Raw genomic sequence first — 19,637 nt, forward strand, 5'->3', positions numbered from 1 at the left:
ATGGTATTCAGCTTTGTCCGGGTATTTTCCCACGTCATTGTAGTTGTGCTTTTAAAGTTGTAGCAACATTTCGGCAGAATCCCATCCGCCATCATCAGGCTTCTGCACTGTGTTCGTCTGTAAGTCAGACTTTTACGGTTGTTTCAGTTTTAAATTTGGGGCTAGCCTACTGCTGTGCCAGAATGTTTTTTTCTTCATCCTGATTGGTTGGGAGTCTTGGTCTGTGTTTATTGGTCTTGGAGTTTGCTGTGTTCTGCTTGATTGGTGTTTCTAATATCTTCTGTCTGTTTTGTGGCTTTTTTTGTGTGTCTTGATTGGCTGGCAACATTATGTTCCTGTATTGGAGGCTTTTAGTGCAGCTTGGCTCCGAGTAAATGGACGGCTATCATTTGTTAGGAAGCTAGGTTTCATCTGGGTGCCTGGTTGGGGTGTGTTTGAGCTGGAGGTATCAGGGGGAATCTGTTTGTGCCCAGGTGTTTGCCTGGCTAGTGGTGTGGAGATTTTTTTGTTTGTGAGTGCAGGCTTCCAAATAATTGACAGTCTGGTGGAATCATCTCTTCTATTCATGCTTTCAGGTCTTTTTTCAATCTCTATGGCTTCTCTGATAATTCTGTGGCTGGGGTTTTCTATAGTACCTAGGGTTTTGGTGCCATTGAAGTTGATGCTATGACCTGTGGCTTTTATGTGTTGCACTAGTGAGGAAGTGTGTTCCAGCTTTTTTACTGCATTTTTGTGTTCATCCAGGTGGGTACTTATTCTTCTATTGGCCTGTCCAATGTATATGGCCGGGCATGATGTACAGGGGACTTCATATATGCCTTGGTTTTCCAGGTCAATTTTATCTTAGGGGTTTCTAAAGATGGCTGCTATTTTTCTGTCTATTTTGAAGGCAGTCTTGATGTGATGCCTGTGTAGTATCTTACTGATTTTGTCTGTAGTACCTCTTATGTAGGGTAGGACAGCTGTTCCATAGGTCTGTTCATCTTCTAGGTCTCCATTATGTCTCAGTGTGTTTTTGTGGATCAAGCCGGTGATTTTGCTTTTGTGGAAGCCGTTGGCTGTCAGTACTTTAGTCAGGGTGCATAGTTCAGTCTTTATGTGTGTCTTGTCTGCCAGGCGTTTGGTTCTAGCAATTAGTGTTTTGGCCACGGAGTTTATCTGTGCTGGGTGGTGGTGGGATTGGGCGTTGAGGTGGTGGTTGGTGTGTGTTTTCTTCTGGTATATGGTATGTCCTAGTGTGCCATCTGTTTTTTTGTAGATTAGTACATCTAGGAATGGTAGTTGTTTGTTTGTTTCCATTTCCATGGTGAACTTGATTTTGGGGTGTGTGCTGTTTAGGTGTGTTAGGAAATTGTTTAGGTTTTCTTTTCCATGGGGCCAAATCACAAATGTGTCATCGATGTATCTTAACCATAGTTTGGTTTTGTGGGTGGCATTAGCCAGGGCTCTGGATTCGAATTCTTCCATGAACAGGTTTGCAATGATGGGTGACAAAAAAAAAAAAAAAAAAAAACAGCTGCAAGCTCACATTACTCCAAGAAGCACAAAGCCGAAGACACAAGCCTGAAGATGATGAATGAGATTTCATCGAAACGTTGCCAAAATACTTCCAATTTTACGCGGGAGAAAACCTGAATAACCAAAGATCCACATACAAATACCTGCAAAACCTCAGAAAACAAATTATTATATATATATATATATATATATATATATATATATATATATATATATATATATATATATATATATATATATATTCTTATGTTTTTGCGGGTATTTATATGTATGGTATTTAGGTTTCTTCGGGTATTTTCCCACGTCTTAATATTTGTGCTTTTATTATTGCAACGTTTTGGCAGAATCTCATCTGCCATCGTCAGGCTTGTGTAAAGAACCCAATACACAAGCCTGAAGATGGCAGATGAGATTCTGCCAAAACGTCGCTATAATAAAAGCACAAATATTAAGATGTGGGAAAATACCTGAAGAAATCTAAATAACATACATACATACATACATACATACATACATACATACATACATACACACACACACACACACACACACACACACACACACACATATATATATATTTTCTGAGGTTCTGGGGTATTTGTATGTGGATCTTTGGTTATTGGGTTTTCTCGCGTAAGATTCAAAGTATCTGAGCACGTTTGATGAAGTCTCATTCATCATCTTCAGGCTTGCTTCTTGGCTCTGTGCTTCTCAGAGTGATGTGAGCTTTCAGCTGCTTCTTCCTTCTAACTGCCAGTGGGGGTGTGACTTGACTGGGTGGGGGCTTGGCTGAAGCCCCCACCTGAACAGAGCACGCCTCCAGCCAATCAGAACACGGCCAGCCCCCCAACCAATCAGAACACAGCCAAGCCTCCAACCAATGAGAACACACCCCCACCCAATCGGACGCAGCCAAGCCCCCACCCAGTCAAGTCACACCCCACTGGCAGTTAGAAGGAAGAAGCAGCTGAAAGCTCACATCACTCTGAGAAGCACAGAGCCGAAGAAGCAAGCCTGAAGATGATGAATGAGACTTCATCGAAACGTTGCCTAGATACTTTGAATCTTACGCGGAGAAAACCCGAATAACCAAAGATCTATATATATATATATATATATATATATATATATATATATATATATATATCTTATTCCATTCCAGAGGTGGTATTCAGTAGGTTCTGACCAGTTCTGGAGAACCAGTAGCAGAAATTTGAGTAGTTCAGAGAACCGACAAATACCACCTCTGACTGGAGATTTTACAGTATCCTTCCCCTGCCACGCCCATCAAGCCATGCCCACAGAACCGATAGTAAAAAAATTTGAATCCAACCACTGGTCCATTCCCATAATAATCTTTTGCAATACAAAAGAAAAGCTAATCCTTTTGGGGAGAATGCAATTATGAACACAAGGAAGGAAGAAAATTGGATTAAACAATATGTGCGTACGCCAAATTTTTATGCTCTTGATGGTCTATTTCTAGCAAAGTAAGAACATATATTCCCTTTCTGAAATAATTTTGGCTTTTTGTTCCTGAATCTCGCTCCTTTTTAAAAAGACAATAAAAAGACATGTGGCACATTAAAATTCTAATGTATTCTTAGACTACTATAGCAATAACGGAACCATTTCATTGGATGCTTGAACATCCCTAGAGTGATCTTTTAGATGAGGAATTGGGTTTCCTTTAAACTTAATTCTTCACATAATGATTGCCTGGAAAGGATGAAAGAATAGAACTATAAAGGTTCTTATATTCCCTTCTAATATAATATTGAATGCTTTATATTCAAAAAAAATCTTTTGATTTAAATAAGATCAAGGAAATGTTGTTCAACTAGGAGGGAATTTTGCCTAAGAATTGTGAGGTTATATAAGTGTACCTATTATATGAATTATAAGATTAGGTTCTAGACGTTTTAAGGGGAAACTATTTCTGAAGGAAACAATGCACAATATCTTGTATATTAAATAAAAGTTGGTCATATATCTGTTGCTTATTTATTCATTTATTTACACCGACCACAGTTATGAAAGTTGAAGATTTATAATAATTATGAACGTATTTGAATAAAACATCCATAATGGGAACTAATATATATATATTTAAAATAAACATCCTAAAATCAATATTTGTCTGGTTTTATGTTCACCAGAGATTTTCCAACCAGTTTTCAGAGAGTCTAGAACAGTAAGGTCCAACCTAATTTCTATCAGGAAATTATTCAATAAAATACTACAAGCTTCCAATCAATCCTGAAAAAGATTACCTACAAGAACAAATAACACTCATGCCTCGACTGAATGCTAATTAATGGTCCAGATAAACTACTTACTCTAGCTTACTCCATAGTTGCCCTAAACCGCAGTCTTATTAATCTTCTCCCCAAAAGGAAAGGTTAGAGAAAATACCATATGTAAGACTGTCAGGGTCTCGGGATGGCTTGTAAAGAAGGGGTCATAAATTCCTTTCAAATCTGCAGGTATCACCCTATTCCAAACTGAGGCATTAAAAATAAACCTGGAGCCAGATTATCGTGCACCCTGACACCCTGAAGAAACACAGAGAGCATGGATCCAAGTCATAAGTAGCTGAAGAAATACCAGAGAAGAAGAAACCACAGGCAAAAACAAATTTTTGGTAACATGATAAAATGTTGTCCTAGTCATAACACTGAATACCACTCATAAATCAGGAATTTGGCAACCAGCTAAGAGTTCTGTTTGATGCCTTCTCCCCCACAAATAATTGAAACTTCTAAAGAAAACTGACGGTATTGGCATCTTGGCTACAAAATAATACAGAAATGATTGTGCTTCTTTATACCACAGTGATAACCTGAAATGTGCTTGCACTCATAGTCTTCATTGCTTTCTAGACATTGTTTCTGCCACTTCATCTCCTGAGGCTCTTCAATAAATCAATAACCCACCTAGGATTGGCATACAGAGAGATCCCCACATAGGGGATCTGACAGTAGCAATCAAAGGAACCATTCCAAAGAACATCGGGAACCATGAGACATCTGGGGCAGATTATTCTAATTGGTATACGTGTCCTGTGGCACTCATGGGTCAAACTCATCAGGATCAGAAAGTGATCTCAATCATAGCAAGAATGCTTTCCAGATCACAATGCAATTGCTTCAAAGCCAATTGCATAAAATCCATAGTATGTTGCCTACATGTGGCAGGCCCATGATTAAATGGGCTTGTTTTTAAGTACTGTCTAGGTTTTGATGCAAAGTTGTTATCCATATATGTAAAGATGCCCCTCTTACACTTCCTGAGTTCAAATATTATTCTAGGCAGATATCTTATACTACTTTGTTTGAATGTCTATAAAAGCCACAGTGTAATGTGATGACCCGGGGCGTGGCACAAAAGCAACGAAGTCACAAAAATAGGTAAAGTCCCTTTAATACCTCCAACTTGGCTCCCAATGTCCAGTTATCCTCGGCTGGAGATCAAACTCTTCCAAAAACAGTTTACAAAGGGAAGAAATGCTGTCCAAACCCAAAGTACAGGTAAATTAGAAATAAAAACAACAACACAAACCATGCTGAAGTAATTAACACAACAGGCCAGGATAATAAATTGCAGACTTCCAAAAGATAATGAAGCACACAGTTGGGAGGATGCCAAAACCCAGATAAGCCTCAACAAAGATAACACACACTTCGCTTCCAGCAAGGTGCTGTGTGCAAACGCCCTTCTTATATCCTATTTTCCCAGCTGCAACTAATGAAAGGGATCAGGGCCTTTTTCTCTCCCGTAAGCCACATTGCTCCCTTCTCCGTTCCTCCCTGCATGCCCTAGGATGAAGAGGGGGTGGCCCTGGGTCTTCCTGTGAATGCCCAGCCGGACTGTGCCCTTCCCCCGTTTCTTCCACAGCCACCGGAGCCACACTCCCATTCCCTGTCAGCTGCTCAATCTCCCCCTCAGAATCAAACTCCAACAAGGGCATGACAGTGTATTAGATTTTAACAATGAAAAAACAATCATGCCAATTCACTTATTCTGTATTATGAAATTATGAGGTGTTTTGATTGACAGAATATATTTTAGTATTCAGATAAATAAATGTATTTAAATTTTATTAAATATTACATTGTTAAATTGTTGCTATCATCTGTGTACTATTCAATATACTTCAACTGTATATTAAAATGTTATTTTAAAAGCCCCGGGAGTCTTGCTTCTGCCATATGACAAACTTGCTGCAGAAACTACACTGGCTAACTATATGTTTCACGTGCAAGTCATGAGATTCTGGTTATTACCTCTAAAACCATATATATTACTCAGGGCCTGGACACCACCCATCTAATATAATTTTATCCACCCCCAAAATCAGAGAATCCCCAGCTACTGCAAAGTGTGACAGAAGAGTGGTGGTGAGGAGGGCAAGACTGAATACTTTCTGTCAGAGGTCTCCTCTTCTAGCGGAGCTTCTTCCTGAGACAAGGGTAGTTCTAGCAAAACAATACAGTAATACTAATTTTAAACAGACATGAGGTTGTGTTGCTTAGGTAACAGGAAAACAAATAAGCACAGAATGTATTTCTAAGAAAACAACAGCTGAAATCCATATTTAAAGATAACATAAATATTAAAATGATATTGCTTGATTGGTATAACATTAGAATGGTCATATCAATAAATACTGTAACTGGTTTAATATCCATTGATGAGAGCAATCTGAATAAATAAATGAATAGTGCAGTTTCAGTGACGTCTATTCAGAATTAAGTCTCTTGTTCAATGGTGTTGGAGGACACAGAATTGTAGCCTTAATAGGCAATCTTATACAAGTTTACTCGGCACTAAATCAGATTTAACATAGACCTGATTTTCATTTATAAAACTGTAGTGAATGGAAGTTAGTTAATGCAAAAAAGCTATATTTACTATGGTCAAGCTGATCTTTGTTACTTATATAGCTCCTCTTAAGTGTGTGTGGGCATACATGTGTAAAATTCCTTAAGATTTAACATTCCATTTTTCAGTATGACAACATAAAGGAATTAACTGTTTATAACTAAAAAAGGTATAAATAATTTAATATCATGTGATAGAAAGTGAAGGATATTGCTTTGTCTTTCAATAAAAGTATAACTGCTAAAATATACATTTAACTTTAGTCAGTTGTGATTTTCAATTTATTAATAATGTAAGATTCCACCTGTATCTCTTCTAATAAATCATAAATGTGCTATTCATCATGAATCTGGTTATAATACAAAGATTTGGAAACAACTTAAGCTCATATACATTCTGAATAACTTTTGACATCTAATGCTTCTTTATTAAATATCTTACATAAATGGGCAATCTCTACAGATATATAACTGAAAGACTCTCACCCTAAGCCCATTCATGACTTTCCATGGAGTCCAATCAATCATTATTCTAGATTAACAACGGTGTTTATATTCTCATATAAACTGTATTTTATGCATCCTCAGGTACATATTAGTAATTTTACCACATGGATACTTGTCTACTTAAGAACTACATCCCATTAGAACTTTGATTGCTGCACCGTGATGTTTATTTCCATATATATTAATTGAATTCAATTTTCATGGTTATGGGAGCTTGAATAAAAGGTACAACACCCTAATCCAGGTAGTGCTACCATTAGATTTGAATAGGGTTAATCTGCTTTAAATGTTAATTTTTTTTACTCAACAAAACAGAAACAGTAATATAATAAAAAGGTCTCATTTAACAATTTTTAAAAGATAATATTGTGAACATTTCTACACATATAACTACAATTCAATGTCTAATAATATACCTAAGCTTTCTATGTATACATTACAACAATACTGCAGAAAAATTGGAAGACAGTGAAATCTATTCTAAGCAACAGATGTGGTACTATTACATCTGTATTGGAGAGAGAGAGAGAGAGAGAGAGAGAGAGAGAGAGAGAGAGAGAGAGAGAGAGAGAGAGAGAATTGTAAAAAAACTATTTTGCAATATTTGTTTAAAAAATTAAGTATTCTTACTTTTATTTATGGGTTTAGGTGAAAATTTTGAAAGTGTTTTTTTAGATAACCAACCTTATCTTTTTCTCATATTTATGTTTATAGGAAACTCATGGGTTTGAAATATATATATTACATACAAAAGGTACCTGTCATGTTCATGTCTGTTAACTCTTTCACAGTAAAATAGTTTTAGGTTAATATTTAAAGGAACAGCCATTTATTTCCAAACATTGGGAAAATTGCTAATTTGAAAGCTCAAAATTCAGCACTTCTTTGTTAGAACATGCAGAATTCAAGCTGGAATTATGAAAAAAAAATAATCTTAATAAATAGCAAACCTTTGTAATAATATTTGATCTGTTTCCTGTAGTGATGTTTATTGTTATCACTGTAAGGATTATTATTTTTGCCAAAGAATAGACCAGAAGAACTATTCCTTCATTTTCATGTAAAAATGCTTGGAAATTACCTATTGTATGAAGCAAAGAGAATGACTCTTGCTCATACAGATAAGAGATAGAATTTTGTAAAATGTATATTTTAAACACTGCAGATCATAAAACAGACTCTGTTCTATACAGATTCTTGAAAAGCAAAGACTCACCTACCACCATAAGCTATAAGCAGAAAAGAACACTTACCATAAACTGTACATTGTCAAATCCATTGGCCAGCAAGTGGTTTTCATACTGAGGTAGCCCAATATTTTCCAACCATTGTCCCACAGTCTGGACAGGGCATCTGGGTGCTGAAAGAGTTTGAGAAGGGAGGCGTTTAAGCAATGAATATCCATCCACAGGATAATAGCGATGGTCCTGGGCTGAGAGGTGGCATTGCCACATTGTGTTCCGGGCAAAATTGGTATCAAAGGAACCTGCCAGCTTGTCCAATTAATGCTTCCAGTAAATTCCAAAGTCAGAAGTAGCACATAGTTTCCGGGGCACACTATAGAGTAAGAACGGCTCCTAACTGAACATTTCTGCATTAATCTGTACTACAGACCAGTACGTCATGCAGTGGGGGGGAAACATATCAAGCTGTCAGCTAAGCTGTTTTCCGTTATATGTGATTGTTGAAATACTCCACAATGAGAAATGATCTGCTAGCAGCAAGGAATCTTTCATGACGTGCTCCCACACTCATCAGTATGCAGCTCTATGCTCCTTGCTCCCCCTTGCTTGCCTGCCTTTATTACCCAGCCTAGGCTCTACCTCACATTTTCAATAATAGCTATCAGAAAAGGCAAGAACGTTTTTTTGTCTGCAAGCTCTAAGCTTGCTGCTGCTGCTGCAGTTTCCACCTACACACCCATCCAAGCATCAACCCTGAATGATGGGAGCAGTCAAAACAAATGCAGAAAATAGCGGGTCATCAGAGAAAAGCTAACATGCTAAAATCTGAATAGAACCTTTGTCTGTTATGCATTAGGGAGATTTGCTTGTTGTAAATTGTTCCTGTTTCAAAGGAGATCAGGCATTGCAAAGCATGAACTGAGGTCTGTGTCACAGTTTGCTATTTGCTTTTTTTTAAAATGCTGCACTGAGGTTTGCTCTGGTCACAATATACCCTAAACCGTTGTTCTTATTATTAACCTTTTTTTTCATCCAGTTATAAAAAACTGGTTATATTTTTTCCTTAAAATTAGATGTTCTAAATTGTAGAACATCTTTAACATTTCAAATAATTATTTCTTCATCTCTCTGATTTTTCAGCTACAGTGCACCAGAATACCATCTGTTAAAATTCAACCATTCATGTTTTGGAGAAAGAGAGATGCACATGCACGCACATGCACACACACAAACACACACACGTTCTTCTTAAAACAGGAATTGAACCATGACTGAATGGATGCCATCGGAATATTATAATTTTAAAAAATAACATTTAACATTTCTAAATTTACCCGACATGTTTGGTAATCCAGAAAGAAAAGTACAAAAAGGTATTTCAAATACCATCCTAAATATATGTAAGCGAAATTATTTTTCATTAAAAAAGCCACCCATTAGTAGATAAATATGCTTTTCTTTGTTCAGAGTATTTTTAATCAGTTCAAGCATGTTATACGGCAGGCACACACTGCAAATCAATATACACAATCCCTCAGCCAAAATCTGTACACTGGTTACATATGTAAAAATTAGAAATACAAGAAATGCTACTAAGAATGAAAGATACTTCTGTATATCATATTCAAATCTTGCAACCTTGCTACTATGAAACCTATTGATGTCTCATCGAAGCATTATAAAATGGACAAATGCTGGCTGGCTTATTCTTATACAGATGAAAGAAAGAATGCCTCTGTGAAAAGATCTTAGGGAACAAAGTTCAGACATTCAGCAAAACATGGGCACATTTATTCAAACAAGTTTAGTAAACTAAGTAAAATTTACTTTCTAGTAATAAACTGGTCCTATGAAAAGCTAAATGCATATAAAATCACTGATACTGAAGGCTTAATTCTGCACAAGACTGCAGGTTTTATTAAGGACTGCAGTTCTCATCATCAAAGTTAAATTTAATGTACATCATAATATCTACATTCAATCTGAATTGTCAACTTGCAATTAAATTTTTTTTAAAGGAGTTCATAAGGAAGCTAGTATTTTGGTAGACTTCAGATTACAGTTCTTTTTTATTATTATTCTATGCTTGGGCATCAACCCACCTATAACTAAAATACAAAATAGCCCTTTTTTCCTGAAATGATATATAAAGGAAATTACAAGTTGTAAACTGTCTAAATTGGATGCAAATTCATATCCCTTCAGTGGCAAAACAAATTAATATTTGACAGTTTTCTATCAAAAGCAATAAAAAAACAATTATGATTAATCAATAAATCTGAGGAATCAGGTAACCCAACTTCACAAGATACAAATTTTTAAAAACAACTAATTCAGACATTTTAGTGTTCTTCAGGGAGAATACAGAGGACCCCCTGACATTTCATGTAATATACACAGTTGAACATGTGTGTAATAATGCACAGTTGAACTTGTGAACTACAGAAACAACCAAAATGACACAAAAGAATGGTGGATTGTGTTGATTTGATGGGAGAAGTGCAATAGAGAAAGATATTCTGGCATTTCCAAATTGAAAACAGAGGAGAATAATATAAAATCTCTGAAATGATGAGTTGTTAAACTACATAGGATTATTTCAGATTCTATTTCTATGTAGTCTTTCAATGATATTTAAAATGTGATTTACAGAAACAATTAAAACAGTTGTGTATTATATTTACCTGAACAGAAAATAATCCTTATTTTAAGACAATCTTCCAAAAAAAGAGGAAGCTTGGAATTAAAAAAATAAAAACAAAGGATTATTCTTTGGAATGTTCATCTTCCCAACGATGTCAAGGGAAAACTGCCAATCCTAGACTTTCCACTCCCTCAAAAAATAATACATTTGTATATGAGTTTCTGTGTGTAGTCAACAGCATTCATAGAATGATGAAATAAAAATTGCAATGTTACACAGCAAATTCAACCCTATTTCAGCATCTGGGTGATATCATGCCACCATAGAAAAGAAGTGGGGTTTGCAGCACCGTTCAGTAACACTGCTGACATTGGTAGGATGCACCTTGCCCCCCACTACATGGCCACTTTGTGTGTATACCCTAGTTAAATGCCACACTCCAGGCAGGAGTAGGACTTTGGACAAAATGTTTAATTTAATATTAAATGAAGTAATAATGATAAAAGTAAAATGTCTTTAAAGTAAGACATCTCATTTGTAGAATTAATTGCTCCCCAATCTGCCTATATAACTCAAAATCCTTTTTTCTCACAAATACATATATCCATATTATTACTACAACAACAGTAAAGAAAAAGAAAAAAAATGAATGAAAGGAGTAGCTGCATTGAGTAGGGAAGAAGAAGGATGGAAATAAAATGCAATGTAGATGAGTCTAAACAAAGAATAGCCCATTCACTCCCAATAAATATGATTAGAACCTCTAGGTTTGTTCAATATTATAAACATTTGCAACAGTCTATTCCAGTTCAAGGGATATTAACCCTAGAGTTTTTCTTTGTCCTCCCCCTCCCCCAATGTATAGAGGATGAATGTCCATAATGTAGCAGGAGAGGAAAAAGCCCAGTAATCATGAAACCAAGCTTATGTACGAGCAATGAAAACCCAGTAATTGTGAAACCACGCTTCTGAATAAGCACCACCACTTCTGACATTGATACAGAAACTACAACTTGAAACTAGATATGTGATCTTGAAGTCCCAGAGAATGCAGGCAGTATCTGGTGGAGAACCATTGGATACAAGAATAAGCAGAACAGAATCTTCACAGAAACAGATTCTAGAAAATCAACTGCACCAGAATTGAGAAAGCTGGCATGTGCTTAAGACTGCCTTAGCTGTCAAATTTCTTATTAGAAAAATTCAGTAACAGCCTTATCTTGAAGCTGTGTACCTTGTGCTAATGTGAATTCCTTAATCCCTGGGCAGGAATTCTTGAACCCTAACACTATATATGGGTTGTTTGAAGGAACTTTGACACTCGAACATTGCTACTGTCTGACTCCTTACAACTCACGATGAAAGACTAAAAGCTGATTTACTGTTTTACACCAAGAACAATAGTAGGTAGCCTTGATTTACAACTACCCTGTTTATTTAACCTATTCCAGCCAAAACAAAAGTCAGGATGGAGAGGCTAGCACAAAAAAAATCAGGCTATGATCAAACTACGTAATTAAGAGCACAATGATACAAAGTCATATAAATCTGTTTATACCCAAATCTTCATCTGCCCCATTCCACTTTGCTGGAAATGCCAGTTTGTCCATTTTAAAAATATTATGGGAATCCAGAAAGTTTCATAACATTCCAAACATAAGATATTTTATTTATTTAACTATGTGATCAAAAATTTCTAGGTGATCATGCTCAAGTCATCTGGATGAATAAATTAATAACTTACAATAGCTACACCTCCAAACTCTGCTGGAGCCACAAGAAAAATGTGTTCAGTATTTGAAGTCCCTCTGAAAGTTAATATTGCCAAGAGATGTGTGGGACACCTATGAAACGGACTGAGGCCTCTGACAAATGTATTAGTGAGTTTAGACTGGTAAATCAAGAGCTGACATTAAGTCAGTCCACATTAAGGAACCAATTTTAGGTACACTTGACTGACAAGATCCTGAATGAATAAGTGAATACAGAAAAGCTACACACACCTCAAGCCTTTATGCAACTTGGTGTTATCACTACATGACTAAAAAGCTGGAGAGTTTAGTTGACAACAGTAGTGGTCATAATTTAGTCTTTGGAGAACAAGTAATAGGACTTCCCTGCACTGAAGTCTTCAACAGAAGAGCCTATGGACCTCGGTGGCATTCAGCTTTGGCTGATGCAGCCTCATTGGTAAAAGCTAAAGATCTAGCAGACAAGTCATCAGGGTTATTGATGCTTTAATCTCTCAAAGATGATATATTCTAACCATATTTCAAACAGTCTGCTAGTCATAGCATCAACCAGATGGTAATTAATCTATTACAGTGAGTTATTTCCGCTCTTGTCATATTTTTACATTACACAACCTGCCAAATCTAATTCTGGACAGAGCAGCCCAATTCAATGCTTGGTTTTGATGGAACATGTTCCAGTCCTGTTGCTAGGAATGAATTTGTCCATGGTATACCATTCTCAGTCAGCTGGTTAAACAGAGCAGACTAATGCCATTTTAAAGCAACAGTAAAGGGTGCAATATCAGTTACCCAAAAGATGATTGTGCTGCTGGAATATATTGTGCTCCACTGGAAAAATAAAAAGATTGAATTACTAGTGCTGCACTGTGTTTAGTAGAGCTATGGAAAACTATGCCCAGATATTTATCAATCAATCAGAATAGAGCTGGAAGGTACCTTGTGGGTCTTCTAGTCCAACCCCCTGCTCAAGCAGGAGACCCTATACTATTTCAGATAAAACATCCAGTAATGAAGCATCCACAACTTCTGAAGGCCAGCTGTCCCACTGGTTAATTGTCCTAACTGTTAGGAAGTTTGTCCTTAATTCCAGATTGCTTCTCTCCTTGATTAGTTTCCATCCATTGCTTCTTATCTTGCCTTTTGGTGCTTTGGGAAATAAGTTGAACCCCTCAACCCCTTGGTGTTGCACTAATGCCATGCTTTTCTCTTGGAATTCAAGGTCATGTACGAGCACTTATGGACAAGTGGGGACTAAAATTGGATCATTGCAGTCCAAATCCAACTTTTTAAGCTCTGTTCTACATTTTGGAATGCTCTATAGCTTTATCCTTGTTTGCTGTTGAATGTAAACCTAAAAAGCCTATGGCCCATGATGTAGCTAACAAACCAGATGTCAATCCCAAGGTGTGGAAAGCTGAACTCAGACCTTGAGAGGATCCAATTGCCTGTATGAATTCTCTCCAGAATTTTGCAGTAAATTGAACCCCTCTATCTGAAATGATTCTGCGAGGCACTCCATGTAGTCTATATATATGATTCACAAACATTTTGAATAATTTTCTGGCTCATGGTAGACCTTTGCATGGAATAAAATGAGCTTGTTTGGAAAATAAATCCATTACAGTCCAAATTACTGTGTGCACCCCACTGTCAGGTAAATCCATTATAAAATACTGTACATCCCTATCTCCTCCTAGGGCCGGTATGGCTCAGCTACAGATTGTAATAATAATCCTGGAGGTTTTCCTGATCTGGTTTTCCTTGTGGCACAAGCGCGACAACTCTTTACATAATCCTCAATGTCTTGTTTCATACTTGGCCACCAAAACTGGTGTTTGACCATGTGTAGAGTTTTTAAATATCCAAAATGTTCTGCTTGTTTAATGTCATGACTTTTTTGAAGTACAAGAAGATGTAAACCAGGGGTGTCCAACCTTGGCAACTTTAAGACTTGTGGACTTCAACTCCCAGAATTCCTCAGCCTTGCTGGCTGAGGAATTCTGGGAGTTGAAGTCCACAAGTCTTAAAGTTGCCAAGGTTGGACACCCTGATGTAAACCAACAAACCAACTCAGCTGATTTGCTGGGAAGTCAATGCTGATAGATTGGTGGGAAAATTCCATGAAACATATCCACACAAGCCAAAACCAAATTCTGTGGGAGGCAGAGGAGGTTAAAAATGTGCATTGTATGATTGTGTTTAACCTAATTGATAGTGGGGGGTGGGTAATTTAATCCAAACCAAAGCCGGTGAGAATCAGCTGAATCCCACCACTGCCTGCATGTCCACCAAGAAACCCACTACCAAGTGTAACATTCTTGTCCTGCTTTGTGTTTTATTTCTGGTCTATATAACTCTATATAAATTATGTAAGTAGAGACATCCTAATGAATTATCTTCCCAGTGAAATTGTGCTCAATCAATGAGGTTATTTATAAAACCCATAACTACTCTATATTATACATACCATTACATCACTTCAGTGCAACTCATGTAATAGAAATTTTTCATAGAAATTCTAGTTGTAGATTATCTACAATAATGATTAAGTCAGTAAAGTTGGATGTGTAGGGATTCCTGACAAGCAGAATCAACTGATCGGTGGAGAACAATTTTTTCTTAAAAGTTTGCTTCTTGAAAAACTTTTGGTAATTAATAGGCCCCTTCAAGCTGAACACAAATATAATTTCAGAATGACTGTATCATGTGGATATCTTGGGAAATATGACATTAACTTTTAATGAATATAATGTATTTAATTGCATAATATTTCCAACATGCTGCATGAGTTCAACCGGGCCAAAATGTTTTGCTGCTGATTTTCATTCGTACTCAGTGTCTTACTAATTTTTCACAAATTGTTGAAAACCTGGTGTTCTTGGATTTAAATTATGTTTGAACTCCTTTGGGCTTTCTGGTGTCCTTTTGGTCCTTTTGTGTTTTGGGGTCAGTTTGGGGGTTTGTTGTATTCCTTTATCATTTATATGAATTATTTTATTTGAAGTTCTTTTTAATGCACCTCGAGTCATTGTAGAACAAAGTAGACTTTAAGCTGAAATATTAAACTAAATATTGAATACATGAATGCCCATAAAATGAGATACACTGAACCAGTGCAAAAAGGAATTGTATTATAGTGTCATTTTTTTAACCAAATGCAGTGATAAATGTGCTCATAAATTTTAAAAGCCTTATTCTTAAACACTACATTACTCAAACATGATTGCTTCTTAGTCTTCACTACATACAGTGAAAGTATTTTCCCCAGCTTTTCTACAGATAATTTCTAATGTGTGTGGTTATCATGATAAACAAAGAGCTAGAATGCATAGTGATTCTGTGAATTCTTTTAATTCTTTGTTATATTGTGCATGTTAGACTTGCCCAAGCTCATTCCACATTTGCTACCAGCTTGGTAGCAATGTAATGTGAACGATTTGTTTATAATTTTAGAAAGGACTTTTCCTTTTCCATTTTGATGAACAGATATTAAGGGATGTTTTGACATAGTAATAATAGTATTGAAGATATGAAAGTGGCTACAAAAGCCACTAGTAGAATTGCACAACAGAACAGTGAATGTATAAATAAGGGCAAAAGGGGATTTTGGCAAAGAAAATGTTTAAGAGGTCTTGGTGGGAAAAACTCTTGATATAAATTGTCAATGCTGGTACAAATCACATAACAGTGTATTTTTTAATCACAAAAAGCAAACTCTTAATCAAAAATGATCAAGCACATAATAGGTAACTTTTATAAAACAAATTTACATAAAAAGAAACCTGTATTTCGGTTACATATTGCCATAATATATGGCTAATATAAACATGTGAGTTATTACTATGTTTCTTTCTACAATATTTATGACACATTAATATCTTACTTCATTGTAGACTGAAACAGTGTATTAACATCTATATTTGACAACAGTTACAGTGACTAAGTAACTGAAGAAACCAGAAATAAATTATCCCAGAATATGCAACAAACAATAAACAACTGTATAAATATTGATCCACCTACACATTTCCTTTCTTAAAAAAGACCGCTTTATTGTATTATAAGATGCAATAGTATGATATGTATTATACTATTGCATTTTAGCATGCAATAATATAAGATGCATTACATTTTGGGGATACAGTGGTAATATAGTATTAACTAAGTGCTTGGAAGAATAAACCTTTCATCCCAGTGAGAGCTCAGATTGGAACCTGCAGTATTAACTATTAATACTATGATGTATTTTGTTTCATTATGAATATGAATTGACTGAAAACATCATCCATGGCCTTTCATAAGGTAGTAAATATCTAGCAATAAATGAGAATATTAGTAGTTCGGGATTGAAATGAGGGTCTTTGGTGTTTTCTGAATTTGATTGTTTTCTTGCAGATGTTTCATCACTCAAACTACGTAACATCATCAGTGCAAGGTTTGGTCTCATTTCATATTCTAGTGGTTTGCTCTATCAGTGTTTGTGGGAGTGGTTTTGGTGGTTTTTTGTTTGGGCTGCTTATTGTTGGCTTGTTTGGCAGTTTCTTGATTGGGGTATTAGATCATAGAACAACAGAGTTGGAAGGGACATTGGAGGTCATCTAGACCAACCCCCCACTCAAGCAGGAGAGTCTATTCCAAATATTAGCCTCTACCTAGGATAGAACTCACAGCCTCCTGATTGTGAGGCAAGAGCTCTAACTCTAGGCCACCAGAGCTCCCTATTGTTTACTTGATTGTTGGTCTGATGTTAATCTTGGAGTTCATTTAGTTTGGGTAATGAGATGACTGCAGGGAAACAACCAAATTCAGAGAGAGTACCAAAGACCCCTCAGTGAAGTTCTAGATATTCCCTCAGGAGTTTGTCTGTCTGTCAGTCTATCTGTCTGCCTTAAAAACATTAGATACAGAGACAAGAGGCAAAGGCAGAATCACTACAATGGGAGCACTTTTTCTGTAAATCCACCAGCTACTTCTAACAAAGAGTGCCCCTATCAGGACCCCAGGCTAACTGGCAAAACTCAATTTTCATGCCCTTGCAGAAGTCAAAAAGGGTGGGAGAGACCTCATCTCAGATAGCAAGACATTCCAAAAAATGGGGACCATAGCAGAAAAATCTCTTTTTCTAGACCTTGCCAACTGAAACTAATTTGAGACAGGAAGTCACACATGCCTTGTGGTTGATCTGTTTAGTATTTGTCTACAATGATCAGAAGTGCAATGAGTTTTTCAGTCCCTTGGCCATATTTATATTATTGTTTGGGGCGTTTATTTTTATATACTTTAACCTCATGTTATCCCTCAAGGGTACCATAAAATTAGCACAATTGATTCAAATGTTGCAAACCCATGGCAACTCTGACCCCAACATTAGACTTATTGGAAATCCCACCCAGTTTATTTACTTGTATTCCCATATTTCTCCCGTACAGAGGCTGTTATTAGGTGCTGGGGGCTTGCAATTGCTGCAGCTGCTCCAACAGTGACCACAGAATGTTTAACCATGACTGAATCATGGACTAGTGGTTATGGTAGTTTCTGTCATTGCTATCTAGCAATACTAGCTATTTTCTGGAATAACTGGTCCATTTGGATTACCACTTCATTCTTACATTGGAAAGAGGCACTAGTAATTTGATTGGCAGCTGTATATGGTATATGGACAAGGTTGTACATAAAAACATAAAAATATTTACATAAAAATATTTTTCCTTTCTTACTATCTACAGTTAGCCAACTTCCCTGCTAAATTACCAAGAAAACTAATTTTTTCTTTAACATTCTTCATGTCTAAATAAAATATATAGATATATAACTATATATTTTGGAAATGCCACAAATCTCTCTTAGTTGATGCAGTTTTACGTGAACAGATTACTTTTATTTTTGCATTTGTAAAGTATTTCTATACTACCACCTCCTTTTATTGGATCCATTGAGCTCATAGAAATTTCATTTTTGAATATCAGTAGCAGTTCTATCATTCTTTCATTGTTTTAAAAATGCTTTCTCAAAAATAAGCAGAATGCAGCATTTCTGCAGCATTCTGTGCTGCATATTATTATTGTTCATGTATGTTGTCAGGCATTTCAGAGGTTTATTGATTTTTTTTAGCAGCAATCTTACTGACAAAATAAACTTAATTGTTGGCTATTTCTAATAATAACAGGTTAGACTGATATCCAGAAAATAAAATTAATTATAAATGCAATTTCAGGATTAATTTCCAACACCTATTAAGAGTGTATGTGTTAAACAGTATTTTGGATGTGATATGTATGGGAAAATCTTTGAAGAAATGTATAGAATTTATTTAATTTAATGAGTTCTATTATCACATTGAATCTAGAGAAGTTTTAAATTCTTCAGGTATATGCATAATATCTAGTTTTCAGTTCACTATTCCTCAACAACTTCAACATGTTGAGTTATTAAGATTTAAGAGCTGACCAGCAGCAGTAATAGCTGCCAGATGCTGTAAGTCTGGCTGATGCAATTGAGAATGATTCAGCATAGCATGGGTATTTCCTTTTAAGACTGGGGATGGGTTCTATCCCTTTAAGAATGTTTATATAATTGCAGCAATTAGAGGGCTGTTCTCTTTCCTTGTGTCCAGTATTCATTGCAGAGTTCTCCGTGTAGAGTTAGGAAGAAGAAAGCTTGCTTGTAAGGTATTTTGCCTACCATGTATATTTCTGTATATAACTGTCTTGTAGATAAATCACTGTTAAATGTCTAAGTCTCTGTGTGCTGTGTTTTGCTCCTGGGTTGTCTCATAATAGTAGTCACACTGTAAACGCTCTGACACAATACAAGACAAGGTTTTAAAATTATGGAATCACACTCACTGTTTTTATTATTATTATTATTATTATTATTATTATTATTATTATTATTATTATTATTATTATTATTATTATTATTATTACAATTATTACAGAATAATAATATTTTAAAATAATAATATAATGCTTCTGTTTATATGTTGATGAGCATGCCCATAAGATCATTCTAAGGTGACTAAATATAATTGATGGTTTACAAATGTACCCATGCCAGTATTATAACTTTAATTTTAACCTACATCATGAACGTTATTAAAATCTGTCTAAATTTAATTCTCTACCAAAATATCCTATCTCAATTTTAC

At 35.8% G+C, this 19,637-nt stretch overlaps 1 protein-coding gene across 20 annotated transcripts in view; it reads right to left on the reverse strand.

Moving 5' to 3' along the window:
• ANKS1B (ankyrin repeat and sterile alpha motif domain containing 1B) overlaps positions 1 to 19,637 on the reverse strand; it is a 280,349-nt gene that overhangs the window by 158,465 nt on the left and 102,247 nt on the right. For 18 of the 20 annotated variants that reach the window (XR_015750096.1, XM_087968144.1, XM_087968143.1 and 15 more), the window contains exon 15: positions 8,162 to 8,268. Coding sequence is in view for 19 of the 20 variants with exons in the window: in XM_087968144.1 (XP_087824270.1) it covers positions 8,162 to 8,268 (107 nt within the window). In the remaining variant the exon portion in view is untranslated. Of the gene's footprint in view, positions 1 to 8,161; positions 8,754 to 19,637 lie in introns of those variants that run through there. The other 2 variants (XM_087968154.1, XM_087968155.1) reach the window with 2 other exon arrangements.

The sequence above is a fragment of the Notechis scutatus genome, chromosome 6 (genome assembly GCF_049901735.1).
Source record: "Notechis scutatus isolate UNSWTSFEM ecotype Mainland chromosome 6, rNotScu1.2, whole genome shotgun sequence".
Taxonomy (NCBI): domain Eukaryota; kingdom Metazoa; phylum Chordata; class Lepidosauria; order Squamata; family Elapidae; genus Notechis; species Notechis scutatus.